Source organism: Dermacentor albipictus, unplaced genomic scaffold, assembly GCF_038994185.2.
Source record: "Dermacentor albipictus isolate Rhodes 1998 colony unplaced genomic scaffold, USDA_Dalb.pri_finalv2 scaffold_11, whole genome shotgun sequence".
Classification (NCBI taxonomy): Eukaryota; Metazoa; Arthropoda; class Arachnida; order Ixodida; family Ixodidae; genus Dermacentor; species Dermacentor albipictus.
The window spans coordinates 6,969,947-6,993,086 of record NW_027225565.1 but is presented as its reverse complement, the minus strand read 5'-3'; the positions used below and the strand labels follow the sequence as shown (position 1 = coordinate 6,993,086).

General features: G+C 45.9%; 1 protein-coding gene across 2 annotated transcripts; it reads left to right on the top strand.

Moving 5' to 3' along the window:
- The first annotated feature begins 163 nt into the window (after positions 1-163).
- On the top strand, positions 164-19,071 carry LOC139051326 (uncharacterized). Of its 2 annotated transcripts, none has more exons than XR_011509335.1 (3): positions 164-253; positions 16,195-16,613; positions 18,484-19,071. XR_011509335.1 is itself a non-coding variant. In XM_070528337.1 (3 exons), the coding sequence occupies exons 1-3, from the start codon at positions 250-252 to the stop codon at positions 18,966-18,968; spliced, it is 918 nt and encodes a 305-aa protein (XP_070384438.1). In that variant the 5' UTR covers positions 170-249; the 3' UTR covers positions 18,969-19,071. The 2 variants fall into 2 exon arrangements, 1 of the variants encoding a protein (XP_070384438.1); XM_070528337.1 differs by having other exon boundaries at positions 170-253; positions 16,195-16,623.
- Positions 19,072-23,140: the final 4,069 nt, after the last annotated feature.

Genomic DNA, 23,140 nt, shown 5'->3' with positions numbered 1-23,140 from the left:
GCGACACGAGGTCGTTCTAAGCTGAAGCCAAGGGCGTTTTATCCCATCTCGGCCGCCTTGATAGGTTAGGGACAGTAAAGAGCGATAACTTTACATATTCACTTGGCACAACTTCAAGGTTTTACGAATGCTTGCAACACTCGTACTCCTGAATGCAGGAATATAGGCTGTTGCCGCACAAACAATGGTAAACAGACGCTTCGGTACCGGCTTTCCGCACGGCTAAATTATTTCTTCCGTAGCCATGGCATGGGTAAGTTTTTAAAACACTTACACGTATATTCTTATGAATGATGGTTTCAACCCCGCTTCGAGCTTTATTGTTCGCCCTTGCACTGCCTTATTAGAATGCGTCTTGCTAGTATATCGCTAGTATGTGTATACTACTATGTCGCGCAACTTCGCAATTTGTCCTTGACTTCCGACTTCCTTCATTTTGCCTTCGTAAGTTAGTGGCATTAATGATCAAAGCGGTTGTACGTTCTCTCAGTTTAAGTAATGCGTATACACGATACGATTTTGGAATCATATGTGCAGTGTCATTATTTCTGTGATTAATTTATCACGCCAGTTGTCCGTTTGTTATTTTATGCCCTCATACGTACGTGCATTATTGGTTATTGTATGCCTGTCCTAAGCATCTGTTTAAATGTCATGCTGTTCATTGCTGCCAAAGAAGGGTGCGGCCGCCTCTCGGTAGTTTTCATGGGGCTGCTCTCTCCTACAGAAAATTTCAGGTGAATTGAGCTGAAATGAATGAGAAGAGTCTCTCAAAAATGATGAGGACTCGGCACTGAGTGTGTTGTCAGGCTGCCACATATATGCAGCTCGATGGCTCACTACATGGCACGGACTGACGTTAGTTCTATAGCACTCCAAATCGAAATTAGGTGCATCTTTTTCTTATCTCGCCTGCTATCCCAATTCGCGCAAACATGCGCATATCCCCACCTTTCTATCCTCGCGTTAAGATAACATTCCGCCGTTCTTTAGGAAAGCCGAATTCTTCGCTGTAGCTTTCTTTTTATCGCAATCTAAGAGTACAGACAAATATTCGATTGGCGGTTTTATTTACAGGCTACAGAGCCGGACAATTAAGCGCTGCCCTTCTTGGCATGCATCTAGGAACGATAATACGCCTATCGCGAATTTGCTTTTCCATTGCTTTTTCACGTTCAGCGCTAAGATATACAGGGCATGTACTAGCTAACATTAGCCAAGGTTTAAAAGAATGCAGGAGCGCTGTAAGAGGATGCTACAAATGCATGTTGTTCGCTATTGTGTCGAACAAGCCTTGTGTTCTTCTTAACAGCATGATTATCCAAGCCAAATTAACATTGCAAGTATCAACTTTAACACAAACTTCCGATGAGAGGTACAGCCTTCTAGGGAACATCTAATTCTGCATTTTCTAACTTACTATTTGTTATGTAATCTCTTTCTGCATCCAAAAGAAAGCCCGCGAAATAGGAAAAAAATAAAATAAAACACGAGGCACGACCGTTTGCTCCCCGCGATTTCAGTTCTCCACATATGAAGGCATTTAACACTTGAGCTTGATCAATTAAACAAGTATTTTTTTATTTAGACAGTAGGTTTTGGCCAATCAATGATAACAGCCAAAAAGTTGGCAGTTCGAGCAAGGTGACTGCTGGCTAAACAGCGTTGGCCATGTGGACCGCATGCTGTTGCAATTATCATTCGTGGATGCTGGCTCCAATATGACCGAAAAAATCTGGTTCAGTAAAAAATATGAGCCCTTCTAGCGAAAATGATTAAGAGGAAGTTTTAGCTCGGGCCCAACACCAACGCGGCCCTTTCAAATACATGTAAAACGCAAAAACATTATTGTGAGAGAACCCCTGCACCGATTTTAATAAAATGTGTTTCATTTGAGAGAGAAAGTTAAGTTCTAGTGACTGTTGGAAGCGGAATTTCGATTTAGGGCTTGAATTTTGCTGAAAAAAATTTCAAATATTCGACCGTTAGAAAAAAATAGAAGCACGAAGTTTACAAATTCATAGCTCTGCATCAAGAACAGATATCGCGGTTCTGTAAACGGCATCCATTAGATCACTCAAAGCGGACAAATTCTATATGTAATTTTACATCTTACGGGAATTTGTTACGTTGTTTACAGGGGTTGTGCAAAAGCTGTATTTGCAAATTACAAAACTTTTGAGATTCATGTGTAACATATAAATTTTGTCCGCTTCAGATACCCTATTAGATTAAATTCACAGAATTGTATTATCACATTTCGTTGCTGAGTTACTGAGTTGTAAACTTGATAGTGTCGTTTTCTGAAAATTTTCGATTTTTGTGAATTTTTAATAAAACATTTACGACGTAAATCAAAAATTCAAAACCAGCAGTCACTAGATTTTAAGGTTTTCATTTAAGTGCAACAAATCTTGTCAAATTTGGTGCAGTTGTTGCCGAGAAAAACGAATTCTCCTTTTACATGTATTTAGATAGGAGCTCCCGAGCTAAAGCTTCCTCTTAAGCCTGATCATGTCAACGTCACTATTTTGGATCTAAAAATAATCATGTGGTTGCATGTGTAACACTCATGCACACATACACAAACATTAAGACGCACACGCACGCTAAGTGCATGAAATTACGAAACGCTCGCAGAGTCCAAAATATTGCTATTTCGCATCAATAACCAATACCCCGTATAAACGGGAAACATTGTTATGCGGGAACATTTTATGGTCTCAAAATGTTGGCAATTTTTTTCTTCTGGAACACTTTGTCCTAAGACAGCTTAATAGCTCAGTTGATAGGTTCTGCTATAATTATTTTTTTCAATATTGCCGTTCCTCTGCGAGTACATGAGTGTTACCTTAATGTCGCCGTTATCGCGTGCCTGTGTTGAAGACAACGACGACGGTTAAGAAAAAACAGAGACGTCGTTGTGCGAAGCTACATTTGCGGTTACGAGAGTGCCAAGAGAGGTATACGATAGCTGTAGGAAGAACACACGCTGAACGCACAGCTCCGACGCCTCGACTTCGTTGATATGGCTGTACGGGAGATGATTCGCTCCACCTTTAAACTATCGCTTTATAACAAACTGCCACAAGTTGTCCCGAGCAAAAAGCGACACAAAAGCGGCGATGCATATCCCCTGTAGGTTGGTTGGTAAAACTTTTTTTGAGTGTCCTGCAGATTGCTGACCCGGGCCCCGGTCTCCCATGTCGGGACGTCCAGGCCTTGCCTAGACGACGCTTCACGGCCCAGATTTGGTCAGTGAGCGTGGAGCTGAGAAGGACATAGGCCCAACCCCTGCCGGGATGATGCTGCCCGAACAGAGTACACCCGCGAACCAAAGTTTGCGGGAAGATTACACTTCCGCGCGATCAAGCGCAGCATTCCATTGCAAAGCATACAAGCGGCATAAGGAATTCGAACTCTACATGCTAGAAGGAATGCCACCTGACTGACGAAGGAACGTAGTTTTTTTTTCGAGAATCTCCTGCCCGCCAAGTTTTGTGCATAAGTTTTGGTATCTGTGACTGCATATAACTCGGGTAGCCAGGAAAAAACTGGGGACAACAGTACGCTTCAGGCGCCGGTTCTAATTGGCGGACTCGGAACTGCCGTCGGTGCTCAAGAAGTGTAATGAGCAGACGACGCTACTGGTGGACCTATCATTTTGATGCCAGATTTTGACGGGGTTGTGCTGCGACATATGCCAGGGATTCCGAGGGCCGTATATAGTCAGTGGATCTTGAGTCTGACATTCTAATTGTTAGTGTCTACACTCCATGCAGGGGTTAAGGTCGCAGAGAGTTTTTCACTCCATTATTGAACCCTGACTTGGTAGGCCCATCGCGGCTCATTCTCGTGGGCGATTTCAATTGCGTGTTAGGGGAGATGGATCGTGTATCCTATAGCGGTACTCCAAAATTTAAAGACATGGCTGGAGATTCAGTACTCTGAGAGCTCGATGATGAGCTTGGAATGCAGATGCTTGGCGAGGGCTGAATTGATCGGTTTTATGTCTCATCATCACTGTCACCCAGTATGCACTCTTCGAGGTTGTTTCGTTGGGCTCTTAGAGAGCACTCCTTTCTAATTCTGCGGTTTTCCGATTCGCATTTAGTCTCGCAAGGGAAGAGACCATGGCGCTTAAATCCACGGCTCTTAAAGGACAGGCAGGCAACCGCCGAGGTATTGTACATTCTATTTCGCAAGCTCCATAACAAAGAGAATCTCGAAGTCAGAGAATGGGATCAAGTGACGGCAGGTATGTGCGAGTGCTTCAGGTCTTGGTACAAGTGTCGATCGCGCGAGATTAAGATCGTCTCTGACGCAATCATCCTGCGCTTGATACCACTGTGGTGCGGTCCTGTGGCAACTCTAGCACTGGCATCTCTCTGAAAGGAAGATCGGATTCCCCTGCAGCGATGCTGGGATGGCTTGAGGCGATAGAAATGGAAGCATGGGGCAGAAGAAACGCCCTCCGTAGAAATCTTTCAAGTAAGAGCACAACTCTCTCTTCCTTAGTAGAACCAAGCACTGGTGGCATACTAGCTTCACCAGATGGAGTTCTTGAGTTGGCGAGGCCGCTCTATAAGAATTTATATGCTGATCCAGCTACCATTCTAGCTGGTGTTCCAATTGTTTCACCAGTTGAGCCGCCAGAAGTTTCTGATTCAGCCACAGTTGAGAAAGAGCTCTTTTCGGCTTTGAAGTCTATGAAACATAATCGCAGTCCAGGATCTGATGGTTTGGCCGTTGAATTTTACGTTAAGTGCTGGCAAGTGTTAGGGAAGCCTTTCACATCCCTGGTGAATAGGCTGCTCAGTAAAGAGACTTTGCCAACGTCTCAAATAGATGGACTAATCACTCTCCTTTGTAAGCATGAGTCCAGAAGTACCGACATAAGACGATGGCGTCACATCACATTTCTGAACTGCGATTACAAGCTCTTAGGAAAGTGTCTTTGTGTGCAACTCAATCCACTGCTTAATGCTATTTTGAGCCCATATCAGACATCTTGCGTCCCGGGTCGTTTCACTTCGTCAAAATGAATCTGTAGTCCCCCATTACGGCGTGCCTAGTACTCATATTGTGTTTTTGGTACGCAGACTCACCGAACATCATTTTTCATAATAACATTCCATATAACCACAGACCTTGCGGCAGGGAAAAGATCTCGTGATTCTGTAATAAAACATCACGCTGAGCGACTAAATGAGAGTGTACAGTTTTTTGAAAGGAAGCATGCACGATCGCAGGACTCATTCACATAATTTCGCGTTGGCTAAGCCCCATTGAAGCCGAATACAAATTTTAAATTTCTCTCCCAATTCCGGTCACTTGCTGTTACATATACAAAGCTTTTTCTGACCAGAAAAATCTAATAATTTTTTTCAGTGGGAAGCGGCTTATCTCGAACATTAGTACCATGCTCTATCCTGCTTCGCAAGCGTCACACCTGCTTTACATTATTAGAGAATTTTAGAATAGGGGCCCCAATAGTTTGGGGCCCCAAAGAGCTTTGCAGGTGTTAGCGTTGGGGCACGTAGGATTGAATAGTTTTAGAATAGGGTCTTACGTTTGCGGATAGCGTGTTGCGCTGACAGCGCCACTACGGCGTCAAAGAAAAGCTATTAGAAATAATTAAATACAACATACCATTTTATGATAGGAATAATAATTATGACTTGCGTGTATTCGCGTTTAATTACAATTTAGAGGTTATTCTGTAAGCAGCAAACAATTAGTTGCGCTTAGTTTTGAGCAAACCAACTTTACTAGCCTTCACCAGCCAAGCTTAGCCGTGTTAGGCCTACAAGCCATAAAATCCACAATGGAATTCAAAATCAGCGGCGTCTAATGAGTCAATCTTCATAAAACGCGCTAGTTGAGAGAGAGCGATAACCGCAGTCACTTCTCCTAGCTTGCGAACTCCACGCGTTACCGCGAATCGAAGCCAGTTTTGTGCTAGGTTAGAGCCGTCGCTTCGATGGGTGCCGCCATGTTTGCCGACGCAAAGCTTTTGGGGCCGCTATTTGGGCTCCCGCTAAATCGGTGAAATAGCATCCCCAACGCAAAACCCAAACGCAGTTTGCGTCTTGCGCATGCGCAGTAGCTTCGACGCTATTTCTTTGGGGCCCCAAAGCGTTTGGGGCGCCTATTCTAAAGCTCTCTATTTTCTTGCAAGTAACTCTCATTACCACTTTCTACTGCGAAAATATTGTTTGTCTAAAGTAACATTTCATTGCGCCTTTGAATCCCCCCCCCTTTTTTTCCCCTATTATGTTTAGTGCTCCAGTTGCGTAGTTATTCGGTCAAGTGCCAGCCATCCTGAACTTCTCAGCTTTATTTGCTTTAAGTATGCATGGCGCGCTTACAGAACAAGGTATATAAGAAACGATGATCTAAGGGAAGGTAATGTCACCTGTTTTTTATAGCGCAATTCTCATCGCTCGACGAACGTCGCCCGGAAAATGTGCTCGCTGCCCGTTGTAGAAGCAAAGCAAGAAATAGTTACGCTGAGACGACTAACTTCCAATGGCGAGCTGTGTCAGCAGGGAAGTAATTAAGTTTAATTTATTTTGGGAAGGTCAGTATAGCAGCACAACACTACGTAACGTTGTTTTGCCCACTAATTTTGTCCGCGCAACCACCAGGCGTTCCAGACCGGATTTTGGGTTAATGATGCTAAAACAGTGCATACAGAAACGCACCGTAGCGACCACTTCGTTTCCTGAGAATGTCATCAAACGTCTTTCGTGATATGCAGCTGGGCAGCAACAGAATTGTAATGTCGGTGGCCAACCAAACTGGCGACCGAACACGCAGCAGGCGCTGGACAGACAAATCAATACGAGTGCGCCGAGACAACCGACGATGAGTAACCAACGCCGTACACGCACCTGTACACACTGGTGACTACAGCAGACGACGCCAGGAGCAATGCACGCTAAGCGTGGTGACGACGGCAACTCTGCTCGATTTCGCAGGAAATAACGTCCTGCAACATTCCGTATGTACTGTTCTACAAACATGCTGACTCGCATTTCAAAAACCCGAGCAGAGCAGCTGTCCCCGCTCTGACATCACACTCAAGAGGGTGCCATTGAGGTATCTCGGGGCTAATAGCCTCGAATTTACGAGCGCCGCAACAAAAAACAAAAAAACAAAAGCAGCCGTAGGGGTTTCTGTGACTGGTTATGGTACCCTGAGTCGATATACCGTGAGGATCCCTTTCGATCGATTATATTGCTTTTTGCAGTGGAGCTGTTTGAACCTCGCCGGCTTTCTCTGGACGTGCGCCGCTTCGTCGAGCTGAGGGAGGAGAGAGGAGAGAGACAGTGAAAGCAGAGTATAAACCTAGCACAGCATAGCGACGCAGCGAGAGTGGGTGGAGCCTAGCAGGGGAGAATTAACGGCGCGCACGAGAGGGAGGAACGCGGCCCGGAGCGTGCCCTCTCCATATGGTGTGCGACACAGGGGGTTCAGGCGAGGGAGGAGGAGCGTTCTTCTCCAGCTGGTGCTAGGGTGGCCGATGTCCTTCTCGCCCGCTGCGCCGTACAGAGTGGAGACAACCACCAAAAAATTGGAGGCTTATCAAGATTAAGCCCAGTGGATGCTTCGTCCACTGGGCTTAACCTTAGCGTATCCTTAGCGTTTGGATGCATCTTGACCGCATACACGGCCGGCGCAAAGACGCTGGCGCGGTTGCGGGCACAGAGACTGACGCGACGGCGGGCGCGCGCCGCTTAAGGCCCCATCTGCAGCTGGTGTGACGTCATCACGTGACGTCACATCATGTGATCTCACTTCAGGGTCAATGGTGGCCACCGCCGGGAGGCGACCGACGGCGCGATATGAGGCCCCATCTGCAGCCGGTGTGACGTTATGTCACGTGACCCCACTTCAGGGTGAATGGTGGCCACCGCCGGGCGTCGCGCGAAGGCCCGAAACCTACTATGCTTCGCATAATACGGCGTTGGCCACGCGAACTGCGGACGCCGTAGTAAACTCCTTTGGCGGACGCCGTAGCTATGCGTTGTTGGCGCTTGTGTGTATTGTCTTCGGTTTGGCACTACTTTACTGGCCTTGCCCCAGTTCCACTAGTCTCTGGTGTTCACGATGGCAGTGTCACGCATAATTTTTTAAATATTCATTCTTCTCGTTCGATCTCGTTAAGGCATTTCACCTCAGTCGCCGAATCTTCCCCACGCCTCACCCAAAACTCAGCCGGGCGCAGGCTACCACCCTGCGTCTACTACAAACAAACAAACACGTACCCTTCACCCGCCCGCCTCCACCTTATATTTCCGGACGTATACACTACCCCCAACTGCCGGTGCTGTGGGATTCACCCGGCTACGCTTCCGCATATGCTATGGGAGTGCCCAGCACAGTACACACAGACTAACACCACGACTCTCTCGTCGAGGTTGCATGGGGCTCTGCGGAGCTCCGCCCTCGACGACCAAACCTGGGCGACCCAGCACGCCCGCGAGGCGGCGGTGAGGCAAGCCCTCGACGTCCCTTCGTGGGAGGCTTAGGCTCGGCCATTATAAAGTGCTGGGTCTACAATAAAAGTTTATTCCTCCTCCTGCTTCATTCTGCACGGCCCAGCCGGAGTGTAGCTCGGACCACGGACGAAGAGCCAAAAGGAATATCATTGCAGTGCAATCTTTACAATATACCGACCCTGTTCACACGAATAAGCTAAGGCCCCTTTTAACATGCCAGTTAGACATGCATATAATCTCCAGGATGGTTCGTGTCGCTACTACATAGCCAGTACTGCTACTGCTACGCTCGAACAAATAAATTTGGCCGCCGCCGCAGCCATAGTAATCACCTTAAGCAAAACTTGTCACGTGTTCTTACTCGTCAAGTGTCAGTGCATTAAACTAGTTCCTAAATGGGAAAATGTGGCGCAGAAAACACGAGAAGCTAATTAGTCAAGCCCGGTGTTAAGAATGTTAAGTGATTGAATGCTCAAAAAATAGAAAATGTCAGTTTTTTGGGAATATATTCATGCAATGGAGGAAGGAGCTTGGTCAGTATTAGTGCATTTAGAGTTATCAGCACTTCTGACAGGAAAGTTTAGTGGGTCCTCATAGTCCTCAAACTGCCGGCTTGCGAGACCAAAGTTTGTTTAAAAGGAGAGTAGAACGATCGATTCCAATGATAGAACGGTAGCCAGTGCCATCAGGGTACGATACTCACGTGCTATTCGACGGGTATTGAACTGTAAGGGGAGCTCCCGTGCTTGTTTTAGTTAGCCTGTAGCTGGCAAGTCCACGGCTGATTGTACATTATTTCCCTGAACGCAGCGAAGGTGACGTGTTGCAAGGAAAGTGTAGAGACGTGATTCACATTGGTAACACGTGGTGCCAAACTGAATAACGTATTTAAGGCCTAAACAATCTTTCCCAATAATTTTTCGCGAAGCGTCAGCGTATGAACGTTGCCCGGCTTCTGTAAAACACGGTTTCATAGAAACTGGAATACGCTGGAGGATTTCGTGAGGCAGAGGCTGCTGGAAGCGCGAGCATCGCACTCAGCGTCGCAGCCATTGGCGCCCGTGTGCGCCTCCCGACGAGTCCGGGGCCACGACACCCGAAGCAGGCGAAGCGGCTCCCTTTCTTTTTTTCTTTTTCCTTTTTTTTTTGCCGAACGTGGTCCGCGCTTGCACTGCGCTGCGGCCGAAGGAGCGGCGATACCGAGGCACGCACGCTTTTTTACGAATGCGTTTTTTCTTTTCTTCTGTAAAACTCGTGGTTCACGTCGGTTGAACTCCTTTAAGATTGTAAATATTTAGTATGAACTATTGAAATAATAAAGATATGTTTTCCTGCTATATACCTTCTTTTCCGCTTCACCGATCCTTCTTGTTTCAAGCCATACTAAGAGGCCTGAATGTATCTTATCCCCAATGCTGCGGATCCAGGAAAAGGGAGGACAACTCCGCGCGTAGTGTGTCGGGCTCGTGCATGCAAACAGGTGGCCAACCAAATCTCTCCGATTGAGGTCCGATCCCAGACCGAGTGCACTGTCGACCTTACCTCGCGGAGTACCGGGTGTTTGGGATCTGGTTATAAGATACAGCGGATTCGATACACAATAACACCTTTTGCAGGTCGCGGTGCCCAACACGGGCTGTCGAAAGAAAATTTCCTTGCGAAGCATACAATAACAGAAAAAAGTTGCGTAAAATGTAGTACATCGCCATATGCTTCAGTCTTTATAGTTCAACAACCAGTAACTTGAGACGCTCTGTGTCTTTGTCGTTAAGCTGCTAAGCCCGAGCGCGCGGGAATAAATCCCGGCCGCGGCGGTCGCATTTCGATGGGGGTGAAGTGAAAAAACGGCCGCCTAGCGGGAAATAAGTGCACAATACGCTGCCCACGTTGTCAGATTCAATCCGGAGTCCCCCACTACTTCGTGCCTCATATCATACTGTGGTTTTGCCACGTAAAAGCACAATTTCAATTAAAAATTCAGCTTCCCTTCTATCTCTCTTTTTCTTTCTGCGTATAACGAGCGGAAAATAAAATACGGCAAACACATGGTTGTTGGAATCATTTACTGTATTACGGAACGTAATTTTCCGTTTTTCAACGTGTAATAGAACGTATTGCATTAAGCGACACTAACTTAAAATTTTTAGGGTTGAATATATCAGGGTCGGGCACACCCATATTCAATGACACCTGATGTATATACAGGAGCCCAAGACAGTGCTTGAAGGTAGATTTCAAAGCGAGACTGCAGAATGCCGTCTTCATGATTACGTGCATCTTATTGAATAACTACTTATTAAAGTGACCCTAGAGCTGTCTGTTTCCGCATCTATTGCCGCCCCTATGGGGTTTATTAGCGTTTTTTTATTATGTCAGCATTCCTACGAAGCAGTGCATACTAGCGCGACTATACCAACTTGGAGCGGAAGAAGGGCCTTTGAGGTCGCCCGCGGTTTTCAGAAGAAACATGTCCGCCGCGCCTACAGTCTGGGCACAGAGTTTTTTTTTTCTTTAGGAAATGACAGGTTTCGGCCCACCTCGTGGCAGTAGGTGAAGAACCCTCGGTCCTGATTTTGTCCTCCTATAGGCTGCATCAAGGTGAAAGAAAGAATATGCGAGTCATTCGTTAGCGAGACCACCAGACATGTCACGCACATGTGTGGCACGTGAATACCTGCCGCTGGCTTGAGTCAAGGACCTGCGCAAGCAGGAACAAGGGCACGGCGGCACGAAACGGGCAACGCTGCGTGTACGCGCTTACTTGCTCGACCTCGCGGTTGAGGATCGCAAGTTTACGATCGTAAAACTTTGCGTGTTCTCATTTAACAGTTCAGATGCCAGTCAAGTGTATACGTACAACCAACTGCTTTAACAAGCTTAACCCTTTACTGCACCTTGTTGCATTTACGCAACATTCTGATGAAAGGCGTTAAACGCAGAAGCAAAGTCCGTTTGAAGCTGCCTGTAGGCGTTGTTGCATTTCCGCAACATTCGTCTAAAGAACGCGCCCCTTTGTGCTGCCATCTGTGCTCATCCTTCGCACCTTCTACCAAAACAAACGTGGTGGAGGCTGCGCGTGCCCACGAGCAGTGATATGGATAAGTTTTGCCACTTATAAATGTATTTCTCCATAAGCCAAAGCTCCCCAAAAATTCTTACGCTAAGCTCCACATTCTCCTGACTCTGTAAATTAAAAAAAAGACATTCTTATCTCGAAATATTTTGTTCCTGGCGACGGAACGTTGCTATGTTGCTCAAATGCAACAACGTGTACATGGTTTATTTTCTTCGGAAAAGTGAAATGGCTTCTAAACGCTTTGATGGCTCAGCAGTTCCTCCTGATAGTGAACGCAGCGACCATTCCAGGAGTGACGACAACCACGAGTGTTAATTCGTTTCGATTCTATATGCGTGCAAAATGTTTTCTGGTCGATTTTTTTTTTTTGAAAGGATGCGGTGCAGCTGCACGCTGCCGTGTCGCGTCGTCACGGCACAGCCTTACGTCTGTGCTTCTATGTGCTAAATTTTGACAATAACGCGAATACACTGCATTGCTTCCTGGCTGCACGGGAATCTCGACCACGTACTGCACGAAGTGTGGGAACCACCTGTGGTGCACAAGCAAGTATAATTGCTTCTTTTTGTTCCACACTAAATCATAGGTGTACCAATGATTGTCACGTGCAAATAAACATCCGAGTATGAATCGCACTAAGTTTGTCTTTCACCTTCAACTTCTTCTTTACGTGCACGTTGTTGCAAATGCGCAACATACGCTTTTTCTGCACATTCAAACAAGAGAAATTCGCTAAAGTTAGTTTTCATGGCAGTACAGCTACTATTATTCTTCCCTACAACTCCATGAAAAATATTTTGAGGAAACAAAAAATTGTGCAGTAAAGGGTTAACAATAAACATGTTGAAAAGAAGCGTTCGGAAAGAAGGGCCCACTACGAGTCTTATAATTGTATAGCTTGCGCAAGTGATATGGAAAAATACGTTGTTGTTGTTTTTTTTTTTCGGGAAAATTCTGCGGCTGATAGTTAATGTCAGTCCATTTTTATTTGAGCTCAATTGATAATCGCATCTCCTTTGGAAGTCAAAATGTACCAATTTTTTTTTTTATCAATGAAGTTTCTGTTATAAAAAGGAACCTAAAGAAGCGCTAAAAATTCGGAAGTTCCATTGGAGACAGCGTAGCCTGACCTCATTTATTTTCTCCCTCATTTATTTACTTCATGCTTGCGGCACCCACGCCTCCAATACAGCGACTAGATAGGCTTCCATGCAGGGCACACAGACATGCCTTCCTCACGAAGTGTCTAGGAATCAGGGACTTCAGTCGCTGCACCCTTGCTTCTCGCGAGCTGCAAGCAGTCGCCGTTCACAGCGGAGAGCACCGTTTTGGACAAATCACTAAAATGTATAAAGAAAGGCAGAAGGCGGGAAATGTTCTCGAAACAGTTTCAAGACGCCTACCTACACGTCATGCGTCAGTGATAGCATTTCATGTTAGAGAAAAGGTAGGCATGCAGACACGGACACAAACAGAGGGAAACGCAAAACAGAAACACCCACAGTCAACTGAAAGGTCGCACAGTGGCGGAAAAAGAAAAGGCACGCACAAAACTTATCTGCGCATACTGAGAAACGGCGGCACCTTCCGTCAAAATTAACTGCTCAAGCTCGGTAGACGCAGCTCCAAGAGTCAATCAGGGATGAAAATAAAGAGGAAGTGGCACGCCTTAACAGTTATATTTAGGCCCACATCTAACTCTACTTGAGTTTTCGCACTACCACTGTGGCACTGCAATTCTTACCCGCGTTGAAGTCTTCAATCGTTTAGGTCATATCTCTAGTTGCTGAACAACACAGCGTCGGCGGCAAATCGAAGCCTTCATGACGTACATTTCTCATTGACATGTTAACATTCTCATTCTGCCAGTTTGATTGCTTTTCTGCACCCATGTAATGAGTAACTTTGGAGAGCGGGTGCCTACTTGCCGGGCACTATCCTTAATCGGTATTATCCCACTTTTCTTGTGTGCGCAACTATGTGACTAGACCATATTTGGAGTCAGTAACCAATATGCATGGCGTAAAAGCGAGAATTTGTAAAAAAAAAAAAAAAATCGGGCCTGGTGCAATGCTCTAACCCGACGGCAAATACGGCAACAAAACGACGCACGATTTCGCACGTACAAGCTTTTCCCCTTTCTTTTTACATTACAGACTCGCCACATGTCTACTGCAGGGAGATAAAACTAACGGGTACGCTTAAGTTACGTAGCACTTTGAAGTTCGAACAGATTAGTGTGGTGAACTGTTCCAGTGCGAATGATCTTCTTAATGCAGACGTTGTCCAATCGTGAGCAAAAATTGATAGACCATTAGCGACAAAAAAAAAATTACGCCGAGAGAATGCACATCTTGGAATCTATGTGAAGCGAAGCTTTATTAAAGCGCTTAAATAATTTCTTTGCATCTATCGGTCACGAGTACATTTGCCTTTGCCTTCAGCCTATGGAACCCGTAATCTCGTGCAATATGCGCCACAAAGCTCACAACTTTATAGTCTTGGAATTTGTACGCTTATGCACTACATCGTTCACAGCCTCTACCGAAATGCAGTCTTAATCAGGGGGTGCACAGTGCGAGACGTCTACACAAAAATGTCTACGAGGACACAGGCGATGCCTGACGCTTGTGGAGGGAAGACTGGGAATGACAAGTGCGTGAACAGAAAAGTACGACGCGTATGTAACATCATTTCAGGTTTCTGTACCTCTTGTGTCACAGTGGGCGAATTCAGGAGAATTGGCCAAGAACGGGCACATACACACACAGTGGCGCATATCGAGCGACTACATCACTGCGAATAAAGTAAATTGAAGAATATGTTAATCACAATTCGCCATTTCATTAACGTTGATTCCGCGATTTTATCTGACGAAGGAACATAGTGGCTATGAGTGACCAATAGGGACAATGCCTCTGGAATAATTTTTGCCGTCGGGTGTTTTACAACAGGACTTCGACCCTGGGCACGTGCAGAAGGGTTTTCATTCCAACCGCAATAAAATCCGGCCACAACTTCTGGGAATCGAACCCTCGAACTCGAGCTAAGAAGCGGACCGCTATACTCTGAGAAATCAAGCGAGGTAACAGACAATGTAATAGGTGCACAAACCCTGTCCTTATACTTAGAGTAAACCACTTCCGTGATCTTGCCAAAATGTTTTTCGTAATGGTTCATGGCATTCTGCAGCACTTCACGAGGTCGTAGCTTCAGTCGCTGGTCACGGCCGCCGCATTTCGATAGTGCCTTAATACGAAAACGTTTGCGCAGCTTTTCGTGGGTGCGATTTGAACCCTAGGCGGTCAACCGTCACCCGGAGTCCACCCACTAAAGTGTCACACGTATGTCTATAGCATACTTCAATAAAGTGAATAAACCACACAATTATTCTTCGTTCTTGTCTTTTTTGTTATTTTAGCGCGGAAGGAGCGTTCAAATAAAAAATATGTGACATTTGCACTGCATCTGTCTGTCCTTCATTTCGCCGACATTTTCGCCACTCATACGCTTATTCACACGCTAAATCAGTCGAAGTACAATCGGTTCCTGTTACATAACGCTTCGTCATTCTTGCTGAAATACTGATATTTACTTAGTTTGCGCTCTTGACCGGAAAAAATACATACAGACTGTCGATTAACTTTTAGCCTTCCATAAAGCTTTCATGTGAGCATGAGGCCCAGAGATCTGTGTATACAGCTGAAAAAAAGTCTAATTTAAAGCACATTCATCGTACTTTCATATTCCGACTAAACGTTGCATCCAGTTTCTGACCCCACCACATCTCTTCCCTTTCTGCACAGAGTAGAAGCTGGCTCATATAATGTGACCTTGCGATCGGTGGTAAAAGACCTTTCATTAAAGGCTGTCCCTATTCTCTACGCAACAGTCTCGAGGAAACGCGGAACAAGGACGGCTGCATCAATGAAGTGTTTGCCGGCCAGCACACGAAAAATACAGTGATGAGGACACTGACATAAAATGGTGACACAAAGAATGGAAGAAGGGATTACGAAACTCACTCGAAAAGCACCAAATCATTTTCTTTTGTGAGCTCGCTTAAGTGAGAGAAAATAAAAGCAAGTAAAACACGAAGCTGGCGCGCCTGAGACTGCTTTGGGAAAGTCTTTTAACGATGTCAATCTAAGCTGCAGTAAACACATTCCATAATCGTATTCATAAACATATCAAGAGCCATGCCCGTCGCGGGCGTGCGAGTAAAAGACGAAACGCCCTTCTGCATTCGACGCTGCACGAGACGCTGCACGATAGCAGATTGTTGGAGATGCCGTTTAGAAGAATTGGCCTGGACTTGACAGAACCTGCAATTCTTTCGTTCGGGACGTCCACTTTGGGTTTCAGCCACAGGGATGCATGCTTCGCTGTCCAAACATTCCTTACAGAATCTAAACGAATGCCCTGCTAAATTCTATTTTTTATTATTACTTTTAAATTAATTATTTCTCATTCAACAGTACCTTCCTGATTTTATTTTAGCCGGTTATTCAATCCTATTCAATGATATTCCCATAGATATTAGGAAATTTATGCTATATATTATTTTGGACTAATCCATCCATTTCTTGGCCAATCCCCCATCGTGGGTAGGAGCCACACGTGCCACAGGCTACAACAACAACAACAACAACAACCAGCCAACGAAGAAAAGCAACTCGGAGACGATGGCCCCTTCAGCCGCTCCGAAGTCCTTCACGCGTTCCCGGGTGCGAAGGCACCCTCATGCAAGATGTCAACGGCTTACTGATGTCGTCCGCCCTCCAGTCTCACTATGCATCCGACGTTGTGTTAACGGGGCTTCGCAGCGGGCTTCCACCGACGAGTTTTTCCTCCGGCTGCCTGGGCGCCACAAGGACTGCAGCAGGTCTCGCCACCTCTTCCAGAGCAAGTGCCGCCATGACGCCATGTCGGGCTTCACTCTGGAATCCACAGCAGCAGCACCTGGCAACTGCAGCATCCAACCATGTTTCTGGTTCCGACACGAAAGGATGCACTCCTGCAGAACCACGGCAAGTCACGGTTAGTCATTCGCCGTGAGTGTATTTAGCTGCCCTGCAGTTAGGTAGAGTTCAGAGGCAGATATAGCACTGTGCGTCACAGGATATCTTTCTATTGAATCTAAGATGCGCCATGCTGACTTTCTGATCTTAACTGTTTGCATAGAAACCCTCTACACAATATTCATCAGTAAAAATGTAACGGTCTCTCATGTGTTTTTGTTTATTCATTTTATTCCTCAAGTTGGTGTCTTAGTGTAGGTAATTGTAAGTACTTGTCAATAAGTCATTTGTCTAGTTTTACAGAGACTAAACCACAAGAAACGTATAATCAAAGAAGTGCCTCTGTGTGCAGCCTATCAATCCATCTTCTTTAGATATATTTTTTGTATGCAGTGACCGCTGTGAGTGAATAACAGTAGCAGCTAATAGATGACGAGGTAGCGCACCGGCCATGTTGTCGCTTTCAGAGGTCAAGGTCATGTGTTCGATCCTACAGGCGGGGCGCCAAACTCCTGCAGGGGCGGAATGCAAAAACGCTCGTGCAAGATGCATTCGTTACACGGCAAAGAACCCCGAGTAGTAAAATAAATGCTGGAGTGGTGCGACTGATCATTGGATTGTCGTTCTGGCATGTAAAACCCCACGAACATTTCTGTGTATTAAGCTGCATCATTTAAATGAACGACAAAATAATTTTATGTAAACGGATATGTCATTGTGTGGGTGCGCAATGTGACCACATAATATACAAGCAGAATTTTCCTTCCTATTTTATCACGTGCTCCTCAGACCACTAAACGCAATTAGACAGGCAGTATACTTAGCCAATAGTCAAAATCTAGCGCCCACACCTCACTACGCCATGTGATACGTCAATGCCAAAATGATGCAGGCGCGTTGCTGTTTTGTCTCGACGGTTGTATAACCTTTATTCCACATGGATGTCCACTGCGAGTATTTTGCACACAGTCCCTTTGACAATGATTACACATTCACAATTCGTATTATGAAGTAGCGGGAATAGCATTGTGCTGTTAGAAGTCGCAATTTCAATATGATGAAAACATCTTTTACCTATACGCATAATTTGAGATAACTCAGTGCTTAACTTTTATGAATCTTAATAAACAATGCAACACACAAACACAAAGCAGAGCTCATGGATTGCGTAGTGAAGCGATTCGTCACACCTCATGGGTCGATGGGCATAAGGACCAGCTTCCACTACCGTAGTGTTTAAACTGTAAACATAATAATAGGGTTATCGCCTTTCAACAGCAGCAGTAAACTATAAAGCTTTGATATGGAGCTAGATAAGAAGATTTGAAATGACCACCTAAGTTGCGCGGTCGCGCTATTCTGTAGCACAGTGATGTTATAAATCTTCCATGCATGTATGTATGCATGGAAGCGAGAGCATGTATGTATGTGCGAGAGAGAGAGCAGTATTGCTCAAAAGTCGGGATGTGTGTTATTGACGCTCAGTGACCCCTTCAGTCGATCGCTATAGCGACCTTCCGCTATCTGGTCGTTCAGCATGCGCATATTTAGCCCCTACGCATTGAGCAGAAAGCCCACAGCCAACCGCCTTTGACAATGTCAGTGTTTTTAGCACTGAATCATGACACTTAATTAGCAAGGAACCGGAGTACAACGTGACATACAATGTTGCCAGTCCACTTCACATTGCAAGGCTAGCTGGAGCTTGCAGTGAGGGTTGCCGAACTGCCGTTCGCGACCCCCGTGCTTTGTGTTGCTCGCGAGAGGAAGACATTGTTCACGAACAAAAAAAGTTAAATTATTCAGCTTTGAATTATTAGGATTCCACCAGCCTATCTACATCCACATTCGTAACCGTCCTTCGTAACCTTTGGTGCAGGCTTCTTCCTTGCCCCGTGCGTCGGCCAAAACGGAGCACCGGCTTCATTGTCGCAGACTTCATCCTTGTCATCTACGTGGGGCAGCTTCGTCTCACGTAGCGAAAGAGTCGACTCCAGTGAAGCGCGTTGCTCATCGAAGAATGGCGACCGGTCAAAAGAAGCCGTTCCTGTCCAGGGAGTGATGACCTTGTTCCGTCTATATAGTTTTCAACCACAAGTATTCGGAGGCGGCTTGCAGTGGCGTGGTCCAAGCACTTACGCGATGTATTGCGTGCAGCAAGATAAGGACGGTGGCAAGGATCGGCATACCCTGAGTATGTTCTGCTACCAGGAGGAAGACATGGCGGAAGGGGTTCTCCTACCCAAGCCTGCCTTCCTCACTCCGCAGCCTGCTGCACATACTCGTGGCCTACGTGGGCGACGTCGGCTCAGCCGTTGGGCACCTCTTCCTACTTCTGCCACGCATTCCTCCAGATGGCGCTGACGGCTTCATCATTATTTTATCGATGCTTTCGCTCTCCGGGGCTCATGCTTTTTGAGAGTGGCGTCGATATGACTCTTTAAAATGCCCTTGTTTCAAGAAAAGTGTGGTTTTGTAGTACTTACAATAAAGGAGTTATTTATTGTCCGATCTCAATATTCGCGTATGTCGTAATCCTATCGTCGTGCGAAGAGCTGCCATTTGAAGTTGCGCCAAATGGCCTGCTGGCTCACTCCCAGAATCACGATTGCAGCGACTCCACTGCGCGTCGCAGTCATGTGCATGAAGCTTTCGTCCTACTTTAATGCTGTCACAGCATTTATAAGACATCCGGTGAATTGTCAGCCGGACACTTAAAATATTGCGGTTTTACCTGCCAAAAATGCAATGTGGTTGTGACGAACATCGTGGTGGGGGACTCTGGACGAATGTAAGGCTCGACGCACTTTCGTACGCCACGTCAGGACGCAAGACGATGTCGTTGCGTCAGGAATGCTTTCGTCGAGGATGTTAACCTTGATGCCAATAGTAGTATTGATGGGTTTGTTCGGCAATGAAGCGCCCGGCTGGGAATCGACAGCAAAGCTCTTACGAACAGCTGCGATGCCCATGGCGGAAACAGAGCCGCATACGAGTTTGGCAGTGGGAAGTTTATAGAGTTGCTGGCATTCAGGACGCCGAGCGCCAAACCAATTCGGCTGTCATATTATCCGACTCACAAGCGGCTTGCCGCCTGTTTTTACAAGGAACGGCACCCAAATCAGTAATCAAAATTTTAGGCACTCAACTAGAAGGGCACCACACTATCGTCTGGTGTCCGGCACACGAGCGACTGGCAGGAAACGCTAGGGCAGACCGTATTGCTCGAGGTTTGAACGTCCGAGCAACGGCATGGCCTAGCGATGACCTTCCACCGAATTCTCGTGACATCCTCCTTCAGCAAAGGCAGGAGCGGAGACGTTTTGGACATCCTCACTCCGATTTAAACAGCCAACAGGAGAGGGACTGGCGTCGTATTCAGACGAATACATACCCCAACCTGCACCACCCACACAGAATACACCCCACGAGGTTCACTGACGAGTGCCCGTGGTGCACAGACACACCCACACTAAAACACATCACATGGGAGTGTCCCAGGAGGCCTCCGCACATAGACAGTCCCATATTACACGAACATCCACTAATGAGGAATAGGCAGGGGGAGGCATGGCTTGCGGACGAGGGTCGGAAGAGCCAGTTGGCTCTTCTGGACCAAGCCCAGCGAGCCGCTCGTGCCAGTGGGGCCCTGGAATAGGGGCTCCAACCATCGTGCCTTGTTTTATTTACATTAATAAAGTTTTACTCTCTCTCTGCTGGCCAACAAGGAAACGGAGAAACTGCAGAATGGACAGAAAACGCATTTGTTCCACATTATGAAGGTACTCGCGCGAATACTCATCACAGGCCCGTGCAGGTGTTCACGAAGGAACCCGCGGTGTATTGGACCCCAAGTACTACCTCCTATTAGTGTGAACTTAGCCAGCACAGGAAAGCTTTATCGACCTCAGAGTAGGTCGTAGACGAAGGTTTTGCAACACAAGTACTAAAGTTTACGCTTGTGGGAAGCCCTACTCTTGTCCTCCATATGCTAAAAGTAATGCATCTGTGGTCAGTGGCGTAGCCAGAAATTTCGTTCGGGGGTGGGGGCTCACATTGCAACTCGGTCTCCTCCTTAAGAGGAAGCTTTAGCTCGGGTGCTCGTATCTAAATACATGTAGAATGAAAATTCGTTTTTCTCGGCAACCAATGCACCAAATTTGATGAGGTTTGTTGCGGTTAAAAGAAAATCTTGAATTCTAGTGACTGTTGGTTTCGAATTTTTCATTTAGGTTGTCAATTCTTTATTAAAAATTTACCAAAATCGCAAATTTTCAGAAATCTGAACTATCGAGTTTAAAACTCTGGAACTCGGCAATGAAAAATGGTATCACAATTCTGTGAATTGCACCTAATAGTACATCTACAGCGGACAAAATTTCTGTGTTACACGTGAATCTCAAGAAATTAACATTACGGAAATACGGCGTTCGCTGAATCCCTGTACACAACGTAGCCAATTCACGTAAGCTACGAATTGACACACCAAATTTGTTCGCTTTGGCTGTTATAATAGATGCCGTTTACTGAACAGCGACATGTGTGCTTGATGCAAAGCTATTAGTTTGTAAACGTCATGCTCGTATTTTGGGGGGAAACTTCCAAGCTTTTCAAAATAATGAAACAATGTTCAGGCCCTAAATCGAAATTCCGCTTCCAACAGACACTAGAATTCAACTTTCTCCCTCAAATGTAACAAATTTCATTAAAAGTGATCCGGGGGTTATCACAAAAAAGCGTTTCTGCGTTTTACATGTATTTGAATAAGCCGCGTCGGAGTTGGGCGCCAGCTAAAGCTTCCTCTTAAACAATTTGTCTGGGGATCAAATACATGAATAATAACTGCTTTGTCATTGCTAACGATGCTGCAAACGAATTCTTCAACGCTACGCACTGTCAAAACAAGTAAAATAGGTATTTCTTTATACAAGTATATACTTGGATGTGCCAGAAGTTGTGCCCAAAATAACCGATATCAATGCGTCCATGTTCTTTCTCTATTTAATAAGTAAATAAAATATCACACGAACTTTAGAACTATATCAGTTCGAAACCAGCAAGGCAGTGCATGCCGCAGATATAAAAAATGCAAAGCCAATGAAATTAACAAGTTGAGGACAAAAATTGTAATGAAACTTTCTCATTCAAGAACCTTGTTTAGATTCCTGTACATATGTAACGGCCAGTGAAAAATCTTAATGACGCTGTCATTTGTTCCAATGTATTACGCAGGAGCAGCTGTCACCGGTCGTGTATCGTGAGTAATTGCACCGAAATTATAGCCGCAACAGAGAGCACGTATAAAAAGCAGGAGTTCTGCAAAATAAACGAGGGCCAGTCAAACGAAAGTCAGCCAGTGCGAATATATGACAAACGGGGTACCTCATTTAAAAGTAGTCTCCATGATCCTTTAGACATTTGTCCCGTTGTGTAACGAGTCGCGTGATTCCCGTCTCATTAAACATCTTGGGCTGCTGCTTCAAAAAGTCTGCAACTGACTCTTTCACGCCACCGTCCGATACGAATCTGGTTCCCTTGAGCTGTTTGTTCAAATGCTCCAAAAAGTGGAAGTCGCAAGGCGACAGGTCTGTAGCAAAGAAGACTAAAAGAAATAATACTAGCATGATAACTAACGGAATGTGCTTTCAAAATACTATCGTACCATGGGCAGAACTTACGAAGCTACGCCATTCGTACGCAATTTCTTAGCGAAGAAGTTCTTACGCTAAAATAAGGGTCCCACCGAAGTGGCCGCGCATTTAACTTGCGGCGTCGTATGAGAGCGAGGAGGAAGCAAAGGTCGGAATAAACAACAAGAAATTAAAGGAGCGCGGTCAACTGACAACATGATCTCTCATCATGCATCTGCAGTTGAGGCTATATTCTTACGGCAAATCACCGCACACCCCTATTTGAGAGGTTCCTTTTCCGGGTGTCTGCTAAGCGTCGACAAACGCAAGTGCGCTAGTCCGTTCACCGCGTGATCGCCAAAAGAATGGCAGTGGAAGTATCACGCATTCTTCTCACGTTTCTGCCAGAGGCAGAACTGATGAACCCTTGGCGACATATTTGGCGCAGAAAGAGATGCTCAGGAGGAGCAGTTGCCGGCTAGGGCTGCCACGCTAACCCCACCTCTAGCAACATCACCACCCGCCCCACCACCATACTACAAAGCGATTAATTTTTTCTATAGTAATGACGGATAGAAAACAAAGGGAAAGCTGCATAATAACTAGTTCATATGGCGTCAATGCAAGGCCACCAGCAACAGTACGTTCATCGGTAGTCTATGTGATCGCGCTGCACAGAGTTGTAGGTGCAGTTATAATGCCGCAAATAGGCTCAATATCAGCTCCCTCGGCAGCCAGCAGCATTTGTCGACCAGCATTTGTAAGGTGCTGGTCGACGAACTCGCCGAGCGCGAACCGACGAACAAACTCCCGCTCTCTTCGCATCCGTGCCGAGGGCACGGAGATCTATATAAGCACCTCCCGCGAACCTGCCTATATCGCACGTTTACGTCGCATGAGTTTACA